The following is a 26,447-nucleotide window of genomic DNA, read 5'->3' on the forward strand; positions in this document are numbered from 1 at the left end:
CTACCATTCCTGGTAAATATCGTATTGTTAAATCCGTCGGTAAGATATGTATTTAAAACTTATTATATCTTAAAAACTTATTATATCTTATTATTAAATACGTAGGTAAGATATGTAACATAACTAATTTGGTGTGATCATATGTTACTTACCTAATTTTTCTTTCCAATTATGGACTTACTTAATATTTCATTCACCCTAGTATTTTTAACTCCATCCAAATATTCCATCTAAGTCTTTGTTCTTCTGTCTCCTTCTACATTTTGGTTTGTCTGCTCTCCATTTCTTTCTTTTTTTCTTCGTTTATCTCCGTCACTTTCTATGTTTTGGTCAAAAAGAAAGCTTCAGTAATTTTAGTTAATATTCTATTTGCTTAGGTCTCCACCATTGTTTCAAAGTTGCAGAGGTACTTCTCTTTCTCCATAACCATCTTTTTAAAATTCTTGTTGTACTGTATAGATATCTCAGTTTTGGTGTTTTTTCTTTTATTTGCTGTAACGTTTTGGATCTTTTTTATTAGCATCCTTTTTTTTTTTTTTTTTAAATCTTAGATCATTAAATAACAATGTGTAGATATTAGTTCTTATGCACAATCACTAGAAATTTGCTTGCTGTCTTCTTTTCTTGTTTATATATTCTGCCTAGAAAAAGTTTCCTTAGATCTCCCTTGCTTTCCCATGCTTCTGTGCTTGTTAACATTGAAATACTATTCCATTCAATAATAAGCATTATTTACAAGGCATAATTTGTGACAAATTAGCAGAAAGAAGTTGTCTTATATTATTGTTATGAATAATTATTGATAAATTTAATATTTACAATAGTTTAAGGCATTTTAGTACCCTTACCTATTACAATACAGTACGATACAGTCAAACCAAACAATAAAAGTATTATCAAACAACAACAAACAATACAACATATCCAAACATTATATATAAAAAACAATACAATACAATACAATACAATATGAAATGATGGTTAACAATAATCCAAAGTGTACATGAATCGTATTGCAAAACCATCTCATCTAAAAGCTTAAACTGTTAGAGACAGCACACTCTATTTACTTAATTATATTCTGAAAAACAATTGATCTAGTGGTAAGAGCATGTGTGTGGTTAGACACATGTCGCGTGTAGCTTGTGATTTAAGGGGAGAAGAGTAAAAGGGCGAGCCCATTTTCCACCTAATTTTGAACTGTGTGCTAGCTGGCCCTCGGGGATTTCATGGTCATCAAAAAAACCGTTGATGATGTTACGTTGCAAACCAAGTTCTTGGTGCGTGCATTTAGTTTTTCGAAGGCCGTAAGGTAAAGTGCGTTTTTGCTGAACTTGCATACCAAGTTGGAATACCTAGGAGAAGAGAAGTCGGTAATTGGAGGAGGCATAATAGGAAGTTAATGTTGTTGTAACTTAAAGTTGATCTGGTTGATTTATGAATTTATTAGCTCTAGCTTTTTCTATTATGTTGATAAATTGAGATGATTATCTTGATAGTTAAATGCTCGGAATCTCACTTTTAGTTAAGAGGCTGAAGAGATATTAGTAACCTATCTAACAACTATAGGTTTAAAATAGTGGTGTTTGGACCAAAGATACCTGGTACCTTCTACTGGCATAGGTATGGCAGATACACTAAAGTCATATGGTGTTCTATGTGTCTGTTGGGCGTTGAACCCCGATCTCCCATAATTTTCCTCCTTTTGTTGACCGCTGAGCCACACCTTTTGCTATCATTTTATCATGTTGCACAGATATTAGCAATTAATTGTGGTCTTTCAAGGGCTATATGTTGCAAGGAAACTGATTCAATAACTATAACTAAGTCAACCAGTAGGGTCGGGTCGGATCGGCTATATAAATCCTCTATATCCGTTTCGCTCGATCTATGTTTTTCTCATTTTAATATTAAATAGAAGTAATTCTCTTTCTGAAGGTTCTCTAAGCTTCACAGTTATTCCTACACAGATATAACATGCATGATCCTCTATGTGTGCTACTTGCCCCCATAAACATGTTCATTTATAATCTTATCTAATCTGGTATAGCCGCAAATCTTAGCATTTGTGTTCTTTCTTATTAAGCTAGTGTTGAGAAAAAGTAGCTTAACTTCTGTAGTAACGTTAAAGTTGGTATAAGAATATCAATTTGACATTGTAGCGAATAGGAGTGTAATATTTCTGCATGCTCTATAACTTACTATGAGAAATGATGTCGGAAGGAAGTTTTAACCTTATGAAAAAAATGATATTGATTGAAGACTATCTATAAGAAGTACTCCAAAGAAGAAATGTTGCTTTTGAAGCTCTATCAAAATGGTCAGAATCTTGTGAATGCATTGTATAGTTTAATGTTGTCTAGGGATGCATTATGAAACTTTGGATTATCATGGGAAGGAAATCATTCAGCACAATATAGAACAAAAATTGTAGCATGCTTTGAGTAAAAGATCCATAAAGGAAATTAGAAGCAATGGGCTTCACTCAAACAAAATAAAATGTTGGGCACTTATGTGTATATGTGGAAACTTCTGTTTGATCATCTCATTTGTTTGACCAGCAAAACATATGTTATGTCTTCATTCACTCATTTATTTCTTTAAGCATTATGCACAATAAGTTAGAATTCAGAAAAAAAATCGATAGAACGAAAAGAGCAGATTCAAAAAACGAGGTTCTCCCGGAAGCAAAATAATCATACCTTCCGTCTTGATTGCCATTTTTTTGTTTTGCACGTTGTATATGAGTATGTCTACTTAAACTGTGCTTTTTGATTAGTCTGCCTTCTCTAAATCTTTTACAAGCTTGGAAGCCTAAAGAATCCAATATGACATTCAAGTCATTTAAGTCTCTTGATTGCCACATCCATTCTCCCAATGTCACTTAACGTGGAGAGATTAATTTCCTTTTCTGTTCTTTTTCTTTTTGTTCTTTGAGAAACACTTTTTTTTCATGTTATATCCATAATGGTAAGAATTCACACTTTTAGCTTTCCTCCATTTTTTCAGTTCCTTTAGGAATTGATAAAAGCTTCATACAAGATTATGCATAACAACAGAGAATTACGTTGTCTGCAAATGCATGGTTCGCCCATTTTTTCTGATTGGTTTGTATTCAAACACCTGCATTCGTTTTCGTGTTTGGACGAGTGTCATGCATATCATCCCATTGGATCATCAACTCTATATAAATGTGTAATGGGTTGAACATATTTCTGCACCGAATTTCATGCCTTCACATTCTCTCTGCTAGGTTTGAAGAAAATCGATACTATCGAGGATGGCAAGCGATTTTGCTCGATACATTGCCAACTTAAGGCAGTCACTCTTTGATGAGGTTAGATTCAGATTCTATGTCCAACTTTCTTCTTTTAATCAGGTTTTCCCTTTTTATTTCTTTTATCCCATGTTCATCTTCAATGAGGACCATTTATACTACATGTTGAGCACAAGGTGCAAGGATCGGGAGGATGGGAGAAAGGAGAGGGATGGGTGGCCCTTGAAACACTAGTTGATTTCCTCCTATCTGTCTAAGCCTTGGCAGGAAGAGTTATGTGGTACCTGATGCTGGTAAAAGATAGCAGGTACCCTGTGAAATTAGTTGAGGTGCACACAAGCTGGCGCAGAGACTATAGCTATAAAGAGAGAAAAAAAAAGGCCATATGGGATGCTGTCCTAGAGGAGGATGGAGGTGATAATGACATTAAAGGGGTCGAGAAAGGGAGGCCATGATAGCAGGGTAAAATGATTCCTTGATGCGAATGTACTACATTTGATGGGAAAAGTAACAAAATCACTAGATTTACGGAAATTGTGTTTGAAATTTGGGAGAGAAAGATAATTAACACAAATAACATTAGAAAAACTCACTAGAAGAGAAATGGAGGAAATATGAATTTCTATTCAACTTGACTTGATCAAATGGCTAGATTACATGACTATTTATAAGTGAATTCATCCATGTGTCTAGTCTAGCATACATGTATCACTATTAATAAGTTCACACTTCACATCCTCCAAGTACATGTATAAGAACTTACTAGACTAATCTAGAATTTTTCACCGATTCATGTATCTCCTAATACATTAATATACTACTTCATGAACTAAATTAAATATAATGTGAACAAGTTTAATAATGTGAACAAGTTTAATGTTTTCAACATCCCCCCTTAAAGTTGATTCCCTACTCCAAGAGCCGTCCGCAACTTCAGAAAAATATCAATCTTCAATAGATTGGTGAAAATGTAAGCAACTTGGTCTTGAGATTTCACAAACTCAAGCTCTACCTCATTCTTTGATATGAAATCTCTAATGAAATGATACTTAGTATCAATATGCTTGCTTCTTTCATGAAACACCAGGTTCTTGGCCAACGCAATGGCCGATTTGTTATCAACACAAATCTTAGTTGCATCTTTTTGTGGTTGGTGAAGTTCTTCCAACAAATTTCTTACCCAAATTTCATGACAAACACAAGAAGAAGGTACTACATACTCCGTTCACAAGTTGACAGAGTCACAATTTGATGCTTCTTGGAATTCCATGTAAATGTAGAATTACCAAAATAGAAAACAAACGCGGTAGTACTTTTCTGATCATCAACATCGCCAGCCCAATAACTATCATAATAGCCAACAAGACTCTTGAAATATGTGGGATTGATATTTTCTCCATCTTCACGCCTTGAAAATTTAAATCCACAATCCACGGTGGTGCTAACAGGCTTGCAATTCTCCATCTCAAATTTCTTGAGAATCTTCTTTGCATATTCTCCTTGAGAAATAAAAATTCCATCCTTCTTTTGCTCCACTTTAATGCCAAGATAGTATGACATTAGGACAACGTTCGTCATCTCAAATTCTCTTGTCATTGCTTTCTTGAATTCTTCAAACATCTTTGGATTATTTCCTGTCAAGATAAAATCATCCACATACAAACAAACAAGTAATATGTCGCCATTTTCATTAATATTTACATAAAGTGGATGCTCATGTGGACACTTTGAAAAACCATTTGCTTAGAAGTATTTGGCAATTCTACAATTCCAAGCCCGTGGATCTTGTTTCAAGCCATAGAGAACCTTCTTCAAGTTCAACACTTTATCTTCATGTCCTTCAACCTTATAGCCCAAAGGTTGATCAATGTAAAATTCTTCCTCCAAAAATCCATTCAAGAAAGCCGACTTCACATCCATTTGATGGATTTTCCATTGGTTTTGAGCTGCCAAATACAGAATCAAGCGAATTGTCTCCAAACGAACAATTGGTGCAAACACCTCATCATAATCAATACCGGCCTTTTGCTTGTACCCCTTTGCTACCAATCTTTCTTTGTGCATCTCTATGTCTCCTTTGGAATTTTTCTTTAGCTTGTAAATCCATTTGACTCCAATGGTGTTTTTTTCCTTTTGGAAGTTTCGTCAACTCCCAAGTGTTATTCTTCTTGATTGCCTTGATTTCTTCATCCATTGCATCTTTCCATTTCAAATTGTGGGCAACATCTTCATAACTTAAAGGTTCACTGTCCACATCATCTTCACCATCAAGGAATGGACTAAAAGAGTAATCGTGCTCTTTAGATTTCCATTCCCAAGCACTATCTTCATCAACCTCAACATCTCTATTTATGGTAACCTTGCCATTTCTTAGGTTATATAAATTATAACCTTTAGATCTTTGAGCATAACCAACGTTAACATACCTCTCACTTTTTTCATCAAGCTTAGATCTCTTCTCATCCGGTATATGTGCATAAGCAATGCTTCCAAACAATCGCAAGTGAGAAACTTTTGGTTTGAAACCACTCCAAACCTCTTGCAATGTTTTGCCACGAACACTTTTTGTGTGACACCGATTTGATAAATACACCGCACAAGCAACTGCTTCAGCCCAAAACTCCTTTGGCATATTTTTGCTCTTCAACATACTTCTTTCCATGTTGAGAATAAGCTGACTCATCCTCTCCACCACGCCATTTTGTTGAGACGATCTTGGAACGGTCAAAAAATGATGAATTCCATTTTTTCCACAAAAAGCCTTGAATTCATTTGAAGTGAATTCTCCACCATTATCCGACTGAAGTGACTTAATTTGGTAGCCACTTTGTTTCTCCACCATGCTCTTAAAATTCTTGAAGTTTTCAAAAACCTCAAATTTTTCCTTCAAAAAATAAACCCAAGTTTTCCGAGAATAATCATCAATAAAGAGAAGGAAATAATTACTTTTACCGAGGTTGGCTTGATAGGTCCGCACAGATCCATGTGAATCAACTCCAAAGGGCACCGTGCTCTTGCCAATGACTCTTTAGGAAAGCTTTTTCTTGATTGCTCTCCAAAAAGACATCATTCGCAAAGTTGATTAGGATGGTTAATGGTTGGCAACCCTTTCACCGTATTTTCCTTTTTCATCAATGTTAGACTATCAAAATTCAAATGGCCAAATATCATATGCCAAAGTCAAGATGAATCTTTGACACATGAAAATAAGCACCTCGATACATCACTTTGAAGATTCAAAATAAACATTTTATTTTTAGCCATAGGAACTTTGGCTAACAATCTCCCATTTTTATCTTTCATCATCAACTTTTTATCTTTCAAATGAATGTCATGATTTTTCTCCAAGAGCTTTCCCAAACTCAGAATATTACTTTTCCTTTCCGGTATATACATGACATTGGAGATAAATTGATGACTTCCATCTTTCAAACGAATTAAAATCGTACCTTTTCCTTTGATTTGAACTTTTGAAAAATCTCCAAGAGTGATGTTGTCACCATAAAATTCCTCAAACTCCAAAAATAAATGTTTCTTCCCGCAAATATGGCTGCTTGCACCGGAATGAAGGTACCATTTATTTCTTTCTACACTTTCTTCTTCTTTACATGCCATGAGTAAAGTGTCATCTTCATCTTCATTTTTGCTCTCCGCAAAATTATTTATCTCCTCAACATTATTTTTACATTTCCAGGAAAAATGACCATACTTATGACAAGTATAACACTCAATATTTGATTTGTCATACCTTCCTTGATTTGACCTCCATCCTCCACCTCTTGTGCGGCCTCTTCCTTGGTAGGAGCCTTGACTTCTATTTTCTTTGGTTGGAGGTTGACTACCACCTCTTCCTCCTCTACCACGACCTCTTCCACGCTGAAGACCTCTTTGTTGTGAGCCCCGCCTGTCATCTTTCTCCTTCAAAGAAAGTTTTGCTTGCAAAGCTTGTTCAACCGACTCTTGTTTCGGTTTATTCAACTTTTCTTCATGTGCTTGCAAAGAACCCATGAGTTCTTCTATGGTCATGGTGTCCAAGTCCTTGGACTCTTCAATGGCAACAACAATATAATAAAACTTTGAATTTAGGGATCGTAGTATTTTTGCAACGACCCTATCATCATTCAACTCTTCACCATATTTCTTCATTTGATTGACAACTGCCAAGACTCTTGAAATATAATCCGAAACTGATTCGGATTCCTTCATTTGCAGTGATTCAAACTCTCCTCTTAAGGTTTGAAGACGAAGCTTTTTCACCTTGTCCAAACCTTTAAAGGAAGTTTGAAGAATATCCCATGCTTGCTTGGAGGTGGTTGCATTTGCAGCCTTCTCAAACATCTTTTCATCCAAACTTTGATGGATGAGAGTGAGCACCTTATGGTGCTTTTTCTTTATGGCAGCGACATCATCTTCTTCATCAACTCGGCTCTCCACTATTTCCCAAACATCATAGGCTCCAGGCAAAGCCCTCATTCGGATGCACCAACTTCAATAATTTTCTTTAGTGAGCATCAGAACTTGGAATGGAGTTCCATTGCTGTTAGTCATTTTCTCTCTAAGTTTAGTTGTCTCTCAGACACACCAGCTCTGATACCAAATGTTGGAATTTTGGGACAGCAACACAACACAAGCAACACTTAAAAATCTCACTAGAAGAGAAATGGAGGAAAGGTGAATTTCTATTCAACTTGACTTGATCAAATGGCTAGATTACATGACTATTATAGGTGAATTCATCCATGTATCTAGCCTAGCATACATGTATTACTATTAATAGTTTCACATTTCACATCCTCCAAGTACATGAACAAGAACTTATTAGACTAATCTAGAATTTTCCACCAATTCATGTATCTCCTAATACATTAATCTACTAGTTCATGAACTAAATTACATATAACGTGAACAAGTTTAATAATGTGAACAAGTTTAATGTTTTCAACAAATTGTTAGTAATAGGCATGTCACGCCCCGAACCATGGCCTGGACGTAACACGGCACTCGGTGCCTGACTACATGTGACTGAGCGAACCACATGACTTGCTAAATTATCATGATGCATAACATAAGCGGAATATAACGTGAATGCATGATGAGCCTTTGTAAAACGTAATAATTCATAATACTTAATAAAGTACTTGTTTAAAACATGAGTGAGCCAAAATGGCTATACGACTCCAAATGTCTGACATAACATAACTGACTGGTCTAGTCTATGAAACCTCTATCATGAGTCTGACTGGAAAACATAATTACTGGGACAAGGCCCCCAGCATACCTTTACATGCAAAACTAAACAGAGAAATACAATGTTTAAACCCCGAATGAGATGGGGCTCACCGATAAGCTGGTACGAGTAAATCCTAATGATCAGAAGCGTTGTCCTGTAACTCCGTACCTGCATCGTGAAATACAGGCCCCCGGGCAATAAAAGGGGACGTCAGCACATTGAATGTACTGGTATGTAAAGCAACCGGAAGAAACAACAGGGGACATGGAATAACATGATAAGAACTGAAACTGGAAACTTGGACATGAACATGAGCATGAGTACATATACGTATACATAACATGAGTAAAACATGATAAGTAGGGAGAGCATTTCATAAACCGACATATCACATCATATCATATCACCACGTGGGTACGTAGAGTCTGGTACCTCGCCGGACCAGCAGAGCCCCTATACCTTGCCAGGGTATAAGATAGTAATTTACCACGTGGGTACGTGGAGTCTGGTACCTCGCCGGACCAGCAGAGCCCTCATACCTTGCCTGAGGTAGTAAGGTACCTGATGGATCCATTCAGTGTAAAATTAAGGTATCGTCCTATCTGGGCGGAGCGATCCTTGTCCTACGGTGGCTCCGTAGTTTCAGGCTATCTGAGCCTTCTCGGTAATTTGTGCAACTCCCAAAAACATGAACATAATATATTTGGCTAAGAAGCCCATGACTTTCGTGAATTTACTTGTACTTGTCTTGAAATCATGATTTCACGAAATAACTTGTAAACATGGTTTCATGAAATAGCTTGTAAACATGGTTTCATGAAATAATCTTGTAAACATGGTTTCATGAAATAACTTGTAAAATAGTTTCATAAGATGACTTGTCATAGTCTTGCAAACATGTTCTTGATTCATGAGTAATACAATAGTTCATAATCATATATTTGTAGTTGACTTGAAAACATGTTTATAACTTGCAAAATAACTCATGCAGTTTCATATGAACATAATGAGAACACATGAGGAAGAATTCATGATTCATGGATTAAGCTAGGATCCCTAATGTCCGTAATGGAAGATTAGGAATACAATAAAGAACATAGATACGGAATTCATGTACATACATACATAATTACGGGCTACCAATATGTTGGATTTAATGCCCTAGGATTTGAACTTCATAGATTTTATAAACGGATCATGGGGAAAACGTAGAGGTTCCCACATGTAGATGGAAGTTCTACATACCTTAACCTCCCGCTTTTGAGCGTATCACAATGTCTTTCAATCCCTTCAACTTCAATCTATAGCAATACAAGTTATAGGGATTCTATATTAGCAACCATATCCATGTTTTGTTCATCTAAGCATTTTATCAAACACTTAATAGGCGTGAAGCTTTATAACCCTCATTAATGGTGTTTTCTTCACCAAATCCCCATCCTTTTACTTCTAGCTAATTCTACAATCTCCATTAGATGTAATTAACATCATTTTTCATCAACCATATGACTACAACAATCCCAAGTCAACAATCCAACAATTCTAGCATAATTCATATAATCATCTTCAACAAACCCAATTATTATTCTCCCAAGAATTCATCAATTCACAACTACAAATGAATAGGGAGTAGAAATATTACCTTTTGGGTAGTCACCACGAAATCAACACCCCCAAGTCCGATCTTTAGCTTAAAATGACGACCACAACTTGTACTACAAATTATCCTTCACGAACTTTGGGATTTCGGGCCTTAAAATTGGTTGATTTTCTCCTTCTTCTCTCTAGATTCCCTTCTCTCTCACTTCCTCTCTCTAAAATCTGAATTTTGGAGAAAAAGTGGGCTGCTAGGGTTTTATTTTCTATATATACCAAGGGGAAAATGGGTTGACCCAACTTGAAAACGGGTCGGGACTGTTCTGTCTTAAAATGTCCATATCTCCCTATCCCGACGTCTCCTGTGAACCCACAACCTATGGTTGGAAAGGTATTTCAATTATCTACAACTTTCATTCTTTGAGTTTTCCCAAATTCTCAACTTACGATGGGGTTATGGCCTCCCGAAGTCAGGTGACCCGAAACTCAACTGCGGACCAAAACACGCCCATGTTACGGTCCCGTAACACAAGGGACGGACCGTAACGTGGCATCGTACCTTGTCGAAAATTTCCAGAAAGTTTCTGGAAATTCTCCCTGTGTTACGGTACACTGTTACGGTCCGTAACACAAGGTACGGCCCGTAACACAAGGGACGGACCGTATCCTGGGACCGTATCGTGAACAAAATTTCCAGTGAGGTTCTGGAAATTTCGTCTGTGTTACGGCTCACTGTTACGGCCCGTAACACGAGTTACGGTCCGTAACGTCACCGTAACGCAGACGACTTTTCCAGCGAACATGCTTCACTCAAATGGGCATAACTCTTTGCACAGATGTCCGTTTAATCCTCATAATATACCGTTGGAAAGATATTCAATAGGGCTACAACTTTCATCAAGGAGGTTCTTCCAGATTCGCAATGGATCAAGGAGTTATCGCTGCCCGAAATAAGCCTATCAACCATTTTTGCAAACGCTCAAACCTACAGTGTTTTCACTAGACTTCTAATGATATGAGCTTAAACTTAGTTCCAAGATGCGGGGTGTTACAAGGCAAAGGATAAAGTGCCTGATCCTAGGGTCTAAATTTTTTGACGGATGGCTATACATGACTTTTGTATTTCAACGGTTACTTCTAGAATGAGTTTTTCTATTCAAAATGGAAAGTACGTGACGGAAAGTAAAATGTTGTTATCTGCAGCAACTTCTTGATGAGCAATTTCATAAATTTGAAAAGTTCGAAACCACCAATGAGGGCTTTCTTGAGGAAATTTGTGATGAGTATTTCCAAGAATCATCGGAGTTTTTGGTCTTAGTGGTGCCAAAACTGTAAGTACTTGTGTACTTCTCTAAATTTCTTTTTCAACTTCTCCTCCTCCCTCGCAGGTCTGATATGTATGCATTCAGGCAAGGACTTCCCTACAATGTCCCTGAGATAGAGAGGTTATTTAATCGATTCAATTCGTTCGCCACAGGGTGAGAGAACTGTTATCTTGTTCTGTCTTCACGGATCATTTTCCCTTTTTCTTCCGCATTTTTTTCTTCTTTTCCTCGTTCTTCTTTTTACTTTTTGGGGTGGTTAGACTTAGAAGTAGGGGTGTCAAATGGGCGGGCTGGTTAATATTGTGTTTGTGCTATTATAATTTTTTAAGATTAAAACTATTTGTCTTTATTAAAAGGATTTTGACAAGGTTTCTTTCATGGGTCAATTTGCGCTACATATCAATCAGTCCAATTTTAAATGGGTGAGCTAAACTTGGGCGGGTCATGTTTTCATGGTTACGAGAGGAGAGGGTGATCAAATGGGGAAGTTAAATGGAGGTACTTTTGGTAGCCTGTGAATGGGTATTTCCAAGAGTATGTTTACATTTAAATGTATCAGGTGTTTCCAATTAATGTCCATTCTACTCCGAATTCGTTTGTTTGTCTACTGCAAGTGTCGTCTGGTTTTTATATTGCCTAATAACCGAGTCTGCACTTTTGTGCTTGCAGTTTTGGAGCTGTAAAAGTGACACATCAGATCAATATCATGAAGGATTGCCTGAAGCGTGGAGATTTTGAAGCGTAAGATCTAGGGAGGAAATTTATGGCTTTATTATTTGTTGATGATTTGATTGTATTGACTTCAGAAATGTTAACAGGTCCAAGGCTGCGTTTGAGGCTATTAAACGGGCAAATGAGCTTCTGCAGTCCAGACTAGAGAGCTACTTCAAGGTTCTCTTAAAGTTTGTATAAAAGTGTCTCATCTTTAGCATCATTAATTATTGTCATTGTTGTAATCTCTCGTTCTCATTTGGTCTTGTCAGACGAGGAAGCAAGGTCCACCTGCTGAGATAGAGGACCGACCTGAGTACGGGTATATGGACAGTGACAGCGAGTAGGGAGTTGGCGCATAGGGCCAGCCAATGCTTTGAGAAAATCAGTCGGTCAAAATAATGGATGTGAGTGGAACTAAATGGGAACATTAGGAAGCTACTTCAAACTGCTTTTTCTTTATATCCCTATTTGTAGTGTTAAAAAATTGTGATCTATTTTCATGTTGCTTATGCAAGTTTGTGGAATACTCTCTTTTTATGTTGCTTTTATCCAATCGTTTTGTTGGTTTGACATGGTTCTGTCTGGGAGGGGTATTTGACGAGGAGAATTTGGTAGTGCATTATAATGTGATATTAACCTATATTGTTCAAACTCTCCAAAAAAGCAATCGGGTGCTCATTGGATCCTCCAAAAGTAGTGTAATCTTTGTTCGACACATGTGTGACAACATTCTTTTAAGAGTCCGTGCAACATCGATAATAATCATACGGTATTTGTTATCAATCAAAGTTCTTGTGCATTCTCGAGATACTTATACAAATAGTATCATCTCATCCCACTGCTTGAACTTTGTCCCGTGTAAGGAACTTGTACCAAAAAAAAAGGATGGCAAAGCACGCTTTCACAAATATGGGTGAAGCATAACTTTGGTACAATCTTCATTCTACTTATCTTGTTAAATTGTTCTTAAATTTTGTCGGATCGGCAAATGTTGCCTTGTTCACAAGTTATGCCGGATGGCGGAACTTTGGTACAATTTTGCCTATCTTATTAAATTGTTCAGAAGTCTTGCGGCATTGATAAATTTTGCGTTGTTTAATTGTTCTGCTTTGTTGAACTGGTAAGACTTGGTACTAGCTTCAATCTACTTATCTTGTTAAATTATTCACAAGTTTTGCCGGCATGTATTCTGAATAACTATTAACTAATATGTGTGATGTCTTATAATTCGCCTAAACAGTGAAAAATTTCTTCGCCCTTAAGTCGATGAACGTTGTATTAATTGTAACCTTCTGCTTGGTTCAAGTCTAGCGACTAATGCATTCATAGAGCATAGTTTCTTATGAGCTTTGCTTCTTGATCTCAATGATTTTATCAATTCTAACACCAATGATATACACAAAATAACAGATGAAACTAATCCTTAATAAACATGGTACACATTAATTGAATACTCCTAACGACCTTCAAAACAGAAGAAAAGCAGTAGGCCAGAAACAAACAAAAAGAAAGGTTAGAAAAGATGTCCCTTTGACCATTCACACATTTACATAAAATTTTAAGATATACCAGAAGTGCAAGTCTATTATTTTTTGCCCATGATTAACTTTTAGGATCATTCGCAAAAATGCCCCCCTATTTTGGGGAGGTCTTTGATTTTTGCCCTTCAGCACTTTTGACGCCGCATAAATTAGATTTTGCTCGGCATAGTTTATGTTTAGCTTCAGCATATGTATCATAACATCCAACCAATTACGCCGAACAAGGCACAACTTTCAACACTAAACATAATCTGAAAAAACGGTGAAATTTAGATTTCGCTTGGCATAGTTTACATTTACCTTCAGCATTATGCATTATAACATCCACACAAGTTATGCCCGAAAAGGCAAAACTTTCAACATTCAATATAATCTGAAAGATACTATACAACTTATGCCGCATAACTTAATTGTATACATGGAAATGTAAAGCTTGACACATGGCGTATTAGCAGCAGGACATGTGGCAGCACAGGTAAAGGCATTATTAGCCATTTCGTCGAAACAGGATAAGGGTCTCCGAGTCTAATCAGAGGAAATCTGTTGAGCCGGTATTGCCACGGGATGTCATTGGATCGGGTCATTAAATGAAGAAGATACAGCTCGCAACCATTACTCAATCGGAGCAAATCCAATTGAAACGTTACGATTAGGATTGAATGAGCATTTAAGGCTCATAATTGGTCTTAATTATTAGATAATCACAGCTAAAGGGTTGATTCTTGTGCTATAAATAAGAGCCTATTATTCTTGTGAAGGTCATCAGATTTCCAGTGCACAATATTCTTAACAATCCTTTACTTAAGCAATATATTCAGTGTTCTCTTGTATTCATTTCTGTCAATCCGGTCATCGAGCTTCAACTAGGAACAGGCTGACTCCAACTGAGAGAATCACTCCGGCTAAGCTATTCAAGCTCTTATTGTTTTGTTGTTAGAATTCGGCTAATATTCATTTTATCACAAATTGATCCACATATCCTTTAGACCACTAACAAATTCAACTGTACCCTTTTCTGGGGTAAACATTAATCCCTACAGAACTTGTGTCGAGTGAGGCAAAAGTTCAGTTTCCGATAATAAAAATGTTATAGAAATTATGTCGAGCGAAACAGGTCTAGATATTTTCACTAAATAAGCGGTAGGGACAAACATTAAAGACCACAGATATGAGGGGGAAAAATTAAAGACCAATACGTTTGAAGAGCAATCTGTACAAAAACTTCTAACTATTAATATATAAGAGTTTCGCCTCCATTTCTATGCTATCTCGCATTTGATAAATATTAAAAGTATTTATAAGTCAATTTAAAAAAAAAAGTAGAACAATAGCATCAGACAAAAATAATAATCAATAATTTAACGGTCGGATTTGAGATCCTCGGTTGAATGTTTGTAAGACAAGCACGACATTAAAAGGGTCATACACGATATGGCGATCAGTGTTTTAAAAGGCAATTTCAGGACTCGCCCTAGGGTGACACTGGAAAAACGCCTTGGGGCTCACGTGCGGGGCTTAGTTCCTATGAGGCTTACGCCCTAAGCGCCTGACTATACGCCCTAAACACGCCTAGCACCCAACGCTCGAGGCTCACCTAACAATTCTTACACAAACTATATGTTAAATTCTTTAACTAAAATCGTTGACCTCACAATTCTTTACCAAATGAATGATATTTAATAGTTTTTCATCGGATAAGGCACTATTACCCCCCCTGAACTTTGGTTCCAGTTGCTACGACGCACCTTACCTTTTCAAGGGTCCTATTACCCCCCTGAACTTTTTTAAAATGGCAAAATTATCACCCCGAAATTGGATATCTACTCCCTAATGGGAGAGTGACATACACTCTCCTTGCCACATGTATATTTTTTAATTTTTTTTAATTCTTTTCTCTTAAGTGGCAATTTATTTAAAAATTTGAAAAATTGAGTTTTCTTTTAAAAAATGAAAAAATGGATATTTAAATAAAATTCATATTTTTTTTAAAACCTGTTTTTTTGAAGAAAAAAATCAAATCTGAAAACATGGATTTTTCTTAAAATATGGAAAACTGTTTTTTTTTTTTAAATGACTTAAAAATCTAGATTTTCATGATTTCATTTTTTCAAGACACTTTTATTTTTCAAATAAAATCTGGAAAAAGTATTTTTTTTTCTTGTCAAAATGTGAAAAAACTAAATTTTTACAAAAATTTGGAAAAATGTCAAAAATCCATTTTTTTAAACTAAATCTAGAAAACTAGATATTTTATTCATATATAGAAAAAAGTAATCAGTTTTCCACAGTTTTTTAAAAAATATATCAGTTTAGAAAAAAACTTTAAGCTTTAATGATAATTAATTAGGTGTAACTAAATGTGAAGTACCCAATTGAAAAAATGACTCGTGTCAGATTTCATACTTCTCACTCTCCTAAAGAGAGTGAAATACCTCTCCTTGCCACGCCAGCCCTTACGGTGATAATTAGTTCGTTTTAAAAAAGTTCATGAGGGTAATAGGACCCTTGAAAAGGTAAGGTGTGTCTTAGCAACTTTGGCCAAAGTTCAGGGGGGGGGGGGGGGGGGGGGGGGTAACAATGCACTATCCCCTTTTTCATCTATAGAAATAAGAAGATGGGGTGTAACTCATATAACAAGTCGTAGTATTGCATATTTACTATTTGAAAGTATCGTGAGGGTGAATATCACTTAAGATTTCTTTTCAAAATACATAGCCGAATTGTACATTTTCACCTGTCATTGGTCTTGTGTCCTATGTATCAAAATTATCATATTTTATTATTTTGTTATATGTAATTTTATTTTTCTTCATGAAGGAGTTACGTTGTAACTATAAAACTGATAAAGTTTATTGATTATTTGCTTATAGGGGGATAAAATGAATAGTATGATAGTAATATTATTTTAAGAAGGGAAAAGGCATCATTATTCCTTTGAACTTTCGCCGAAGTTGCTACGATATACTTTACCTTTTCAGGGGTCCTATTACCCCCACTAAACTTTTTAAAATAAAAAAAAATACCACCCTGAAACTGGATATCCAAACTCTTATGAGCGAGTGACATCCACTCTCCATGCCATATGTATATTTAATCTTTCTTTCTTTCTTTCCCTCCTTTCTTCTTCTCTTTCCTATGCAAGCCTACCATAACTGTCCCTTTTCCTCCTTTTTTTCCAGCTAAATTCAAAACACATGGCCGGAATTTGAAATTTTGGCAAGCTTAAAATTCCAACACTATTTTTTTCGGCGAGCTTCAAATTCCGGCGACAATCTTTTCCAGTGATAATCTTTTCTGGCAACAAAAGATTTTCCAGCGACAAAATCTATTCCCAATCTCATATTTACCGGAGTTAACAAGAACTTTCAAAAAAAAAAAAAAACTTTAAGCTTTAATGATAACTAATTAGGTGTAATTAAATGTGAAATACCCAATTAAAAAATGGCAGGTGTATATTTTATCAGATTTTATGCTTTGCACTCTCCCAAAGAGAGTGAAATACACCCTCCTTGCAGTGTCAGCGCTTAGGGTGATATTTATTCTGTTTTTAAAAAGTTTAGGGCGGGTAATAGGACCCCTAAAAATATAAGGTGTGTCGTAGGAACTTCAGCCAAAGTTCGGGGGTAATAATGCCTATTCCCTTTTAAGAAATTATGATTTTTTTATTGTTTGAAAGTTAAGATATTAGAGTTAATTTGCATTTCATAATAGCTTTTATTTCATTGTATTGTTTAAACTTGTAAAATTATGTTATATATAATTACAAGTTGTAAGTGGCTTATAATGGATTGCTTTGATTATTTTTTTTGTGAGGATCGTGCCCGCGGACGAGCGCGCACACACACACATATATATACTTCTATTTTTTTTTATGTAATTTTACCTATTTAAAAAATATTTATTGTAATTATATTACTTTTATGAAATATTAAAAATTAAATACCATGGGGCTTATCCCTCGCCTAGGCATATGTAAAATGCTCCGCCTTACGCCTCCGCCTTTTAAATCACTAACGACGATACATATATTATCCTTACACCAAGAATTTTGGAAATTCTCTTTGTCTACGGCATCAGAATCAAGATGATTTTTTGCAAAAAGATGAAAGATGAGACAGATTTATTATAAAAATATCTAAGATTCAATTGTTTTTCAAGTATACAAACCGGCCATTGAAAGATTTGCGGTTTCTTCAAGTTTTAGACTTGGGAGTATTGGGCTAAAGTTGAGATACTTTAGTAAAGACATAATACATAAACAACCCTTCAAACTTGGCCTCAGTTGACAAGTACGTCCTTCAACTTTGGGTTTGCACAAGTAGACACTTCAACTTTAATAAATGTTGGGAGAGCTAAAATCAACCCAACAGAATTATCTTAGGTCATTGGCACTTATGTCATTATTTTGTACTGATCTTTAATTGTTGCCTCTCGTAATAAATATTTTTCGTGAGACATAAATTTATATTTTCGCATCGTACTTTGTCATTGACAAACTTATGCCCCGCTAGGCATAAGCTCACTTTTGAAGGGCAAAAACTAAAGACCAGCCCATTTGAAAGGAAAGTCGTGCAATTTCTTCTTGAAAAGCGTGGGCATAACTTGTAGGATATTATGCTGCGAAAATATAAACTTACGCCCCAACAAATAAATTATTTGTCTTGAGGGGCAAAATAATGACCAGCACAAAATAGGTGCAAAACTGCGAATGACCCCTTCTTCAATTATGTTATGCCAACCCAAAAGATTCTGTGCGGATTGGGTGGGCCATCAATTTTTTGGGTCATATTTGATACCCTATGACAGTCTAAAGTTTGACTGTTACAATCAAAACTTCAAACCTTCGGCTAAACCCGCAGGTTTGAAGATGAAATATATTTAGGTATGAAGTTTTGCTTTGAGAGCTTTTAGCCAAAATGTCCCCTATCTATGGGAGCAGGTCTATTTGGTCTTCAAATATAATCTAAGAGTATCTTTAGTCCCATAAGTTTGCTAAAGTGGAGCACCTTTGGTCCAACTAACATAATGGACTTAAAAACTAATGGCGACCACCAAATGTCTTAATTACTGGATCAGACTAAGGAATCCAAATTGAGTCCTTTTAAATAGGTAGAGCCAGATACTCTTACTGGTCATGGGTTGGAAACAGGAATCAAATCTCCTATTATTCCTCAGTAGCTCAGTGATAGAGCGGTCGGCTGACAGGAAACTGATCAAGTCGGTTGATCCCATTTTTCTCTTTTAAATAAAACCGTATAAAAAGCTTTAGATCCAATGGTCTGAAGTGACCCGCAATTCTGAAATGACTAAACTTTTAAATTTTTACAAATTTTCAGACTATTTAAAGTCTATAAATAGGAGTCCTAAACACTGATATTTGTGCACTTTGCCAAATGGGATTATTGGGCTAAAGTTGAGATACTTTAGTAAAGACATAATACATAAACAACCCTTCAAACTTGGCCTCAGTTGACAAGTACGTCCTTCAACTTTGGGTTTGCACAAGTAGACACTTCAACTTTAATAAATGTTGGGAGAGCTAAAATCAACCCAACAGAATTATCTTAGGTCATTGGCACTTATGTCATTATTTTGTACTGATCTTTAATTGTTGCCTCTCGTAATAAATATTTTTCGTGAGACATAAATTTATATTTTCGCATCGTACTTTGTCATTGACAAACTTATGCCCCGCTAGGCATAAGCTCACTTTTGAAGGGCAAAAACTAAAGACCAGCCCATTTGAAAGGAAAGTCGTGCAATTTCTTCTTGAAAAGCGTGGGCATAACTTGTAGGATATTATGCTGCGAAAATATAAACTTACGCCCCAACAAATAAATTATTTGTCTTGAGGGGCAAAATAATGACCAGCACAAAATAGGTGCAAAACTGCGAATGACCCCTTCTTCAATTATGTTATGCCAACCCAAAAGATTCTGTGCGGATTGGGTGGGCCATCAATTTTTTGGGTCATATTTGATACCCTATGACAGTCTAAAGTTTGACTGTTACAATCAAAACTTCAAACCTTCGGCTAAACCCGCAGGTTTGAAGATGAAATATATTTAGGTATGAAGTTTTGCTTTGAGAGCTTTTAGCCAAAATGTCCCCTATCTATGGGAGCAGGTCTATTTGGTCTTCAAATATAATCTAAGAGTATCTTTAGTCCCATAAGTTTGCTAAAGTGGAGCACCTTTGGTCCAACTAACATAATGGACTTAAAAACTAATGGCGACCACCAAATGTCTTAATTACTGGATCAGACTAAGGAATCCAAATTGAGTCCTTTTAAATAGGTAGAGCCAGATACTCTTACTGGTCATGGGTTGGAAACAGGAATCAAATCTCCTATTATTCCTCAGTAGCTCAGTGATAGAGCGGTCGGCTGACAGGAAACTGATCAAGTCGGTTGATCCCATTTTTCTCTTTTAAATAAAACCGTATAAAAAGCTTTAGATCCAATGGTCTGAAGTGACCCGCAATTCTGAAATGACTAAACTTTTAAATTTTTACAAATTTTCAGACTATTTAAAGTCTATAAATAGGAGTCCTAAACACTGATATTTGTGCACTTTGCCAAATGGGATTCTCTCTTTTCCATTTTACATCCCAAGTGATCCAGCGGAAAATTCATCTCTCTCAAAATGGAATGGAAAATCTGCTTAAAGTTTCTGCTATTGCTCTCTCCTGCCATTTCTGGTAAATAGTATATTGCACTTACACCTTGTTTAGATCGTTGTTACCCATTGTATCGTTATTACGAATGCAGTGCTTGTTTTGATTGTTAATTAAAACGTATTGTATCGTATTGTTTAATATACCATATGTAACAACATTTGGTGTGATCAGATTGTTACCTAATTTCGCTTTCCAATTATGTACTACTTACTTAATATTTCATTTACCCTAGTATTATTTAAGTCCACCCAAATATTCTACCTAAGTCTTTGTTCTTCTGTCTCCTTCTACATTTTGGTTTGTCTGCTCTCGTTTTCGTTTTTTTTTTTTTTTTTCATCTCCGTCATTTTCTATGTTTTGGTTAAAAAAAAGCTTTAGTAATTTTAGTTAATATTCTATTTGCTCAGGTTTCTACCATTGTTTCAAAGTTGCAGAGGTACTTCTTTTTGTCCATAACCATCTTTTTAAAATTCTTATTCTACTGTATATATATCTCAGTTTTGGAGTTCTTTCTTTTATTTGTTGTAACGTTTTGGATATTTTTTTTATTAGCATCCTGTATGATTTTTTAAAATCTTAGATCATTAAAGAACAATGTGTAGATATCCTAGAAAGTTTTTCCTTATCTCCCTTGCTTTCCCATGCTTCTGTGCTTGTTAACATGGAAACACTATCCATTTAATAATAATTGATTAATTGTTACATGGCATGATTTCTGAAAAAGTAGCAGAAAGATGCTGTCTTATATTATTTTTATGAATAATTAATGAAAATTTAATAATTATAATAGTTTAGGGCATTTTAGTACACTTAATAGCTACAATACAGTATGATACAGTGAAACCAAACAGTAAAAATATTATTAAACAACAACAAACAATACAATCTATTCAAACATTGTATCTACAATATAGTACATTACAATAATAGTAGATTATGAAACGATGGGTAACGATGATCCAAACAAAGGGTACAATCCTACTGCAAAACCATCTCATCCAAAAGCTTAAGTTGTTAAAGAGAGCACACTATTTACTTAATGATATTCTCAACACATTGGTCTAGCGGTAAGAGCATGTGTGTGATTTGCCACATGTCACGTGTAGCTTGGTATTTAAGGGGAGAAGAGTAAAAGGGCGAGCGCATTTTCCACCAAATTTTGAACCGTGTACCAGCTGCCCCTCAGGTATTTCATGGTCATCAAAAATAATTGTTGATGATGTTACGTTGCAAACCAAGTTGTTGGTGCTTGCATTTAGTTTGTCGGAGGCCGTAAGATAAAAAAAAAAAACTTTCTGAACTCGCATGCCAAGTTGCGATAATTCGGAGAAGAGAAGTCGGTAATTAGAGGAGGCTTACTAGAAAGTTAATGTTGTTGTAACTGACAGTTGATTTCTGGGTGATTTATGCATTTCTTAGCTCTAGCTTTTTCCTATTATTGTTTGTTGATAAATTGAGATGATTATCTCGATAGTTAAATGTTGGAATCTCACTTTTATTGCTTTTGATCAAGTAAAAGGTTTCATTGATAATAACAAGGCCAACTTGGCCTTATACAATTGGTATACCAAAAAGGGGAGAAACCTACAAAATGTGGTTCTCTCCAAACAACACTCAATCCTCTATACAAACAGGAACTATATGGGTGCTCCAAAAGAAAATAAGAGATCAGAGACTACTCCTCAATTGAGCAAAGCTCATCTCCACCTTTATTAACAGTTGGGCCTTTGCTATCGTTCTATCTGGTTGCACGGATATTAGCATTTAATTGTGGTTACTGAAGGGCTATACTTTCCAAGGGAACTGATTAAATTACCTTAACTATTAATTAGAAAGTCATTTATTAGGGTCGGGGCGGCTATATAAATCCTCTATATCCGTTTCACTTGATCCGTGTTTATTTCATTTGAATGTTATATAATTTGCTTTATGATGGTTCTCTAAGCCTCATATTTATTCCTATACAAATATTTGGTTTGATCTCAAGTTCTCAACTAGTTCATATAACATGCATGATCCTCAATGTGTGTTACTAGCACCCATTAACATGATCATTTATAATTTTGTCTAATCTGGTATAGCCGCGAATCTTAACATTTGTGCTCTTTCTTATTAAGCTAGTGTTGAGAAGTGTAACTTCTATATTAACGTCAGTACAATAATATCTAAATCTGACATTGTAGTAGGAAGGTAGGTATTTCTGCATGATGTATAACTTACTATGAGAAATGATGTTGGATGGAAGTTTTAGCCTTAAGCAAAAAATGGTATTGGATTGAAGACGAATAAGAAGTACTAAAAAGAAGAAATGTTTCTTTTAAAGCTCTATCAAAATGGCCGAATCTTGTGAATGCATTGTATAGCTTAATGTTGTCTAGGGATGCATTATGAAACTTTGGATTATCATAGGAAGGAAATCATTCAGTACAATATGGAGCAATAATTGTAGAATGTTTAAAGTAAAAGATCAATAAAGGAAACTAGAAGCAAGGGGCTTCAGTCAAACACAATAAAATGCTCGTGCCTTCCTTCTTGATTGTCTTTTCTTTGTAATGCATATCGTATATGAGTATGTCTACTTAACCTGTGCTTCTATATTAGTCTGCCTTCTCTATATTTTCTTATACGCTCTCCGGCCAATTTATTTAGTGCACTACTATTTAGGGGTTGCAGAAGGTTTATACACTATACAAGCTTTTGCAAGCCTAAAGAATCCAATATGTCATTTGAGAAACACTTTTTTGCATGTCATGTCCATAATGGTGAAAAAAATTTAGCTTTCCTCCATCTTTTTAGTTCCTTTAGGAATTGATAAAAGCTTCGTACGAGATTATGCATACTATCAGAGAATAAGAAGTACAATAGACAGTTAGAAATATAGCAGAGTAATAATGTTATGTTGTCATCACTCATCAGCTTAAGATATCTGAAATTCTTGGTCACTTTTTTTCTTTTTCATTTTTTTTTTATCAACACATCCTACAACCTGTTGACACATTCAAATAAAGGGGTTTATGGAGACGAAAGAAGTTCTTCAAGGGTCGAAAAGATAATTTCATGATGTTTTGACAAGCGGATGGCTGCAGTTTTGTTTGCAAATGTGGCAACTGCATGTTTTACCCATTTTTCTGATTGATTAGTATTAAAACATCTGCGTTCTTTTTCGTTTTGGACGAGTGTCATGTATATCATACCATTGGATCGTCAACTCTATATTCGTGTAATGGCTTCAACGCATTTCTGCACTGAGTTTTATGCTTTCACATCCTGTGTACTAGGTTTGAAGAAACTCGACAATATCCAGGATGGCAAGCAATTTTGCTCGATACATTGCCAATTTAAGGCAGTCACTTTTTGATGAGGTTAGATTCAGATCCTACGTCCTACTTTCTTTTTTTAATCAGGTTTTCCCTTTCTATTTCTTTTATTCCTTGTTCATCTTCATGAGGACCATCTATACTACACGCTAAGCACAATGTGCAAGGATAGGGAGGATGGGAGAAAGGAGAGGGGTGGGTGGCACTCTAAAGGGGCAAGGTAAGTGTAAGGGGCACGGGAATATGGGAGGGTGGAGTAGGGTCAAGTTGAGAAGGTGTAAGCCATACGGGATGCTAGACAAAAACACTATGTGATTTCTTCCTATCTGTCTAAGCCTTGGTGGGCAGAGTTACCTAGTACCTGTTGCTGATGGGAGGTAGCAGGTATTTCGTAGAATTAGTCGAGGTGCGCGGAAGCTGGCCCGGACACCACGGTTATATAAAAAAAGGTCATAGGGGATGCTGGGCTAGTGGAGGATGGAGGTGATGTGGCACTAAAGGGGTCCAGAAAAGGCGGTCATTATAGTAGGGTAAAACGGTACCTTGATGCAAATATACTACTTCTGACGGGAAAAATAACAAAATCACTAGTTTTATGATAATTGTTAATAGGCAAAGGACAATGAATTTAGCTTATAAACGATGAATGAAAGATGGTGCCAGATCCTAGGGTCCAAAATGTGATCCAACTGCAAATTTTTTGATCCCCCATCATGATGATCCATTCCCAATACTTAGCTCTACATGCCTTTTTATTAGAACTGTTACTTCTAGAATGAGTTTTCTATTCAAAATGGAAAGATACGTGACGGAATGTAATATGTTGTGTATCTGCAGCAAATTCTTGGTGAGCGATTTCTTGAATATGAAAAGTTTGAAACCACCACTGAGGGCTTTCTTGAGGATATTTGTGCTGATTATTTCAGACAAGTTGCTAAGTTTAAGGGCTTAATGGTGCCACAACTGTAAGTACTTGTGTTCTCTAAATTTCTTCTTCAACTTCTTCACCCCTCACAGGTCTGATATGTATTCATTCAGGCAAGGACCTCCCTACAATGTCCCTGAAATTGGGAGGTTACTTAATGGATTCAATCATTTCAGCACACTGTAAGTGTTCTCTTTTCTTTGTCTTCACGGATTGTTTTCCCCTTTTCTTCCGAATTGTTTCTTCTTTTCCTCGTTTTTTATTCGGGTGGTTAGGACTTAGGAGTAGGGGTGTCAAATGGGCGGGTTGGGCTGAATTTGAGCAGGTTAAATGGATTAAGTTAATAATTGGGCGGGTTAATTACCTACCCAAACACTACTTGGGCTAAAATGCGAGTCATAACCCAACTCACTTAATTCTTGGTTTGTCCTATTATAATTTTGTAAATACCTGATAAAACTATTTGTGTCTTATTATAGCTATATATAACATATCAAATAAATAAGAAGTCTTTTTATATATTAACAAGGTTTCTCATATGGGTCAATTTGGGCTACATATCAGTCCAATTGTAGATGGGCTGAGATGCGCTTTAGCTAAACTTGGGTGGGTTGGCTGGGTCATGTGGGCTAATTTTGTCACCCCTGGTTAGGATGTTCAGGTGCTTTTGAATAATGTCCATTCTACTCCAAATTTATTTGTTTTGTCTGCTGCCAGTGTCGTCAGGTTTTTGTATTTCCAAGTAACCGAGGCTGCTCTCTGTGCTTGTAGTTTTGGAGCTGTAAAAGTGACACATCAGATCAACATCATGAAGGATTGCCTGAAGCATGGAGATTTTGAAGCGTAAGTTCTAAGGAGGAAATTTATGGCTTTATTAGTTGCTGATGATTTAATTGTATTGACTTTGGAAATGTTAACAGGTCCAAGGTTACGTTTGAGGGTATTAAACGGGAATGTGAGATTCTGCAGTCCAAACTAGAGAATTACTTCAAGGTTCTCTTAAAGATCGTTTAAAAGTTTCTCGTCTTTTGCATATTTGTTGTCATTTTTTTTTTATAACCGTGGTGTCCGGATCAGCTTGCGGGCACCTCGACTAATTTCATTGGATACCTGCCACCTCTCACTAGTAACAGGTTTCAGGTAACTCTGTCCACCAAAACTAGGACAGATGGGAAGAAATCACCTAGATTTATTTATCTCTGCAGGGATTTGAACCTGAGACCTCATAGTTTCTTAACTCACTTCATTCTTTGTTGTCACTGTTGTAATCCCTCCATCTCTATCGCTCATTCTCATTTTGGTCTTTTCAGACGAGGAAACAAGGTCCACCTGCTGAGATTGAGGACAAACCTGAGTACGGGTATATGGATTCTGACAGCGAGTAGGAATTGGCGTCTCGCGTCAGCGAACGCTTTGAGAAAATATATCTTTTAAGTGAGTGGATGGAGTAGCTGAATGTGTGTGGAAATTAATGGGAACTTCAATGTGCTTTTCTTTGTATCCGTAATTGCAGTGTTAAAAACTTGAGTCAGTGATCTGAAGTCTACTTTTGGTCATGTTACTCTGTAATTTAATTTTCATGTTGCTTATGCAAGTTTGTGGAATAGTCTCTTTTTATGTTCCTTTTCTCCAATTGCTTTGTTGTTTTTGAGATGGTTTTGGAATTGCATTATAACGTGATAATAACAATCTGGTATCCGGTATTGATGAAGTTCTTGTGCATTCTCGGTAGATTTGCACAAATAGTATCATGTTGTGCCATTGTTTAAGTTTTATCCCATTTAAGGAACTTATGCAAAACATAGCCTCCATGCTACACACCTAGAAGAATGGAAAATTATGCT

General features: G+C 36.0%; 2 protein-coding genes across 3 annotated transcripts; both read left to right on the top strand.

Moving 5' to 3' along the window:
- The first annotated feature begins 225 nt into the window (after nucleotides 1-225).
- Nucleotides 226-12,784, top strand: LOC132638787 (pseudo histidine-containing phosphotransfer protein 2-like). Of its 2 annotated transcripts, XM_060355554.1 has the most exons (7): nucleotides 226-406; nucleotides 3,254-3,337; nucleotides 11,307-11,434; nucleotides 11,513-11,581; nucleotides 12,098-12,169; nucleotides 12,247-12,319; nucleotides 12,412-12,784. In XM_060355554.1, exons 2-7 carry the CDS (start codon nucleotides 3,281-3,283, stop codon nucleotides 12,484-12,486), a joined length of 474 nt encoding a protein of 157 aa, XP_060211537.1. In that variant the 5' UTR covers nucleotides 226-406; nucleotides 3,254-3,280; the 3' UTR covers nucleotides 12,487-12,784. The 2 variants fall into 2 exon arrangements, with proteins under 2 accessions (XP_060211537.1, XP_060211538.1); XM_060355555.1 differs by lacking the exon at nucleotides 11,513-11,581.
- Nucleotides 12,785-20,715: 7,931 nt separating this feature from the next.
- Nucleotides 20,716-26,217, top strand: LOC132638788 (pseudo histidine-containing phosphotransfer protein 1-like). Its single transcript, XM_060355556.1, has 7 exons — nucleotides 20,716-20,797; nucleotides 23,640-23,723; nucleotides 24,516-24,643; nucleotides 24,717-24,785; nucleotides 25,375-25,446; nucleotides 25,524-25,596; nucleotides 25,914-26,217. The coding sequence occupies exons 2-7, from the start codon at nucleotides 23,667-23,669 to the stop codon at nucleotides 25,986-25,988; spliced, it is 474 nt and encodes a 157-aa protein (XP_060211539.1). The 5' UTR covers nucleotides 20,716-20,797; nucleotides 23,640-23,666; the 3' UTR covers nucleotides 25,989-26,217.
- Nucleotides 26,218-26,447: the final 230 nt, after the last annotated feature.

The sequence above is a fragment of the Lycium barbarum genome, chromosome 4 (assembly GCF_019175385.1).
Source record: "Lycium barbarum isolate Lr01 chromosome 4, ASM1917538v2, whole genome shotgun sequence".
Classification (NCBI taxonomy): Eukaryota; Viridiplantae; Streptophyta; class Magnoliopsida; order Solanales; family Solanaceae; genus Lycium; species Lycium barbarum.

Coding starts and splice junctions, on each gene's coding strand:
- LOC132638787 (XM_060355554.1), top strand. CDS start 3,281: ATGGCAAGCGATTTTGCTCGATACATTGCCAACTTAAGGCAGTCACTC. Junction 3,338..11,306: donor GGCAGTCACTCTTTGATGAG/GTTAGATTCAGA, acceptor TGTTATCTGCAG/CAACTTCTTGATGAGCAATT. Junction 12,170..12,246: donor AAGCGTGGAGATTTTGAAGC/GTAAGATCTAGG, acceptor AAATGTTAACAG/GTCCAAGGCTGCGTTTGAGG.
- LOC132638788 (XM_060355556.1), top strand. CDS start 23,667: ATGGCAAGCAATTTTGCTCGATACATTGCCAATTTAAGGCAGTCACTT. Junction 25,447..25,523: donor AAGCATGGAGATTTTGAAGC/GTAAGTTCTAAG, acceptor AAATGTTAACAG/GTCCAAGGTTACGTTTGAGG. Junction 25,597..25,913: donor AACTAGAGAATTACTTCAAG/GTTCTCTTAAAG, acceptor TGGTCTTTTCAG/ACGAGGAAACAAGGTCCACC.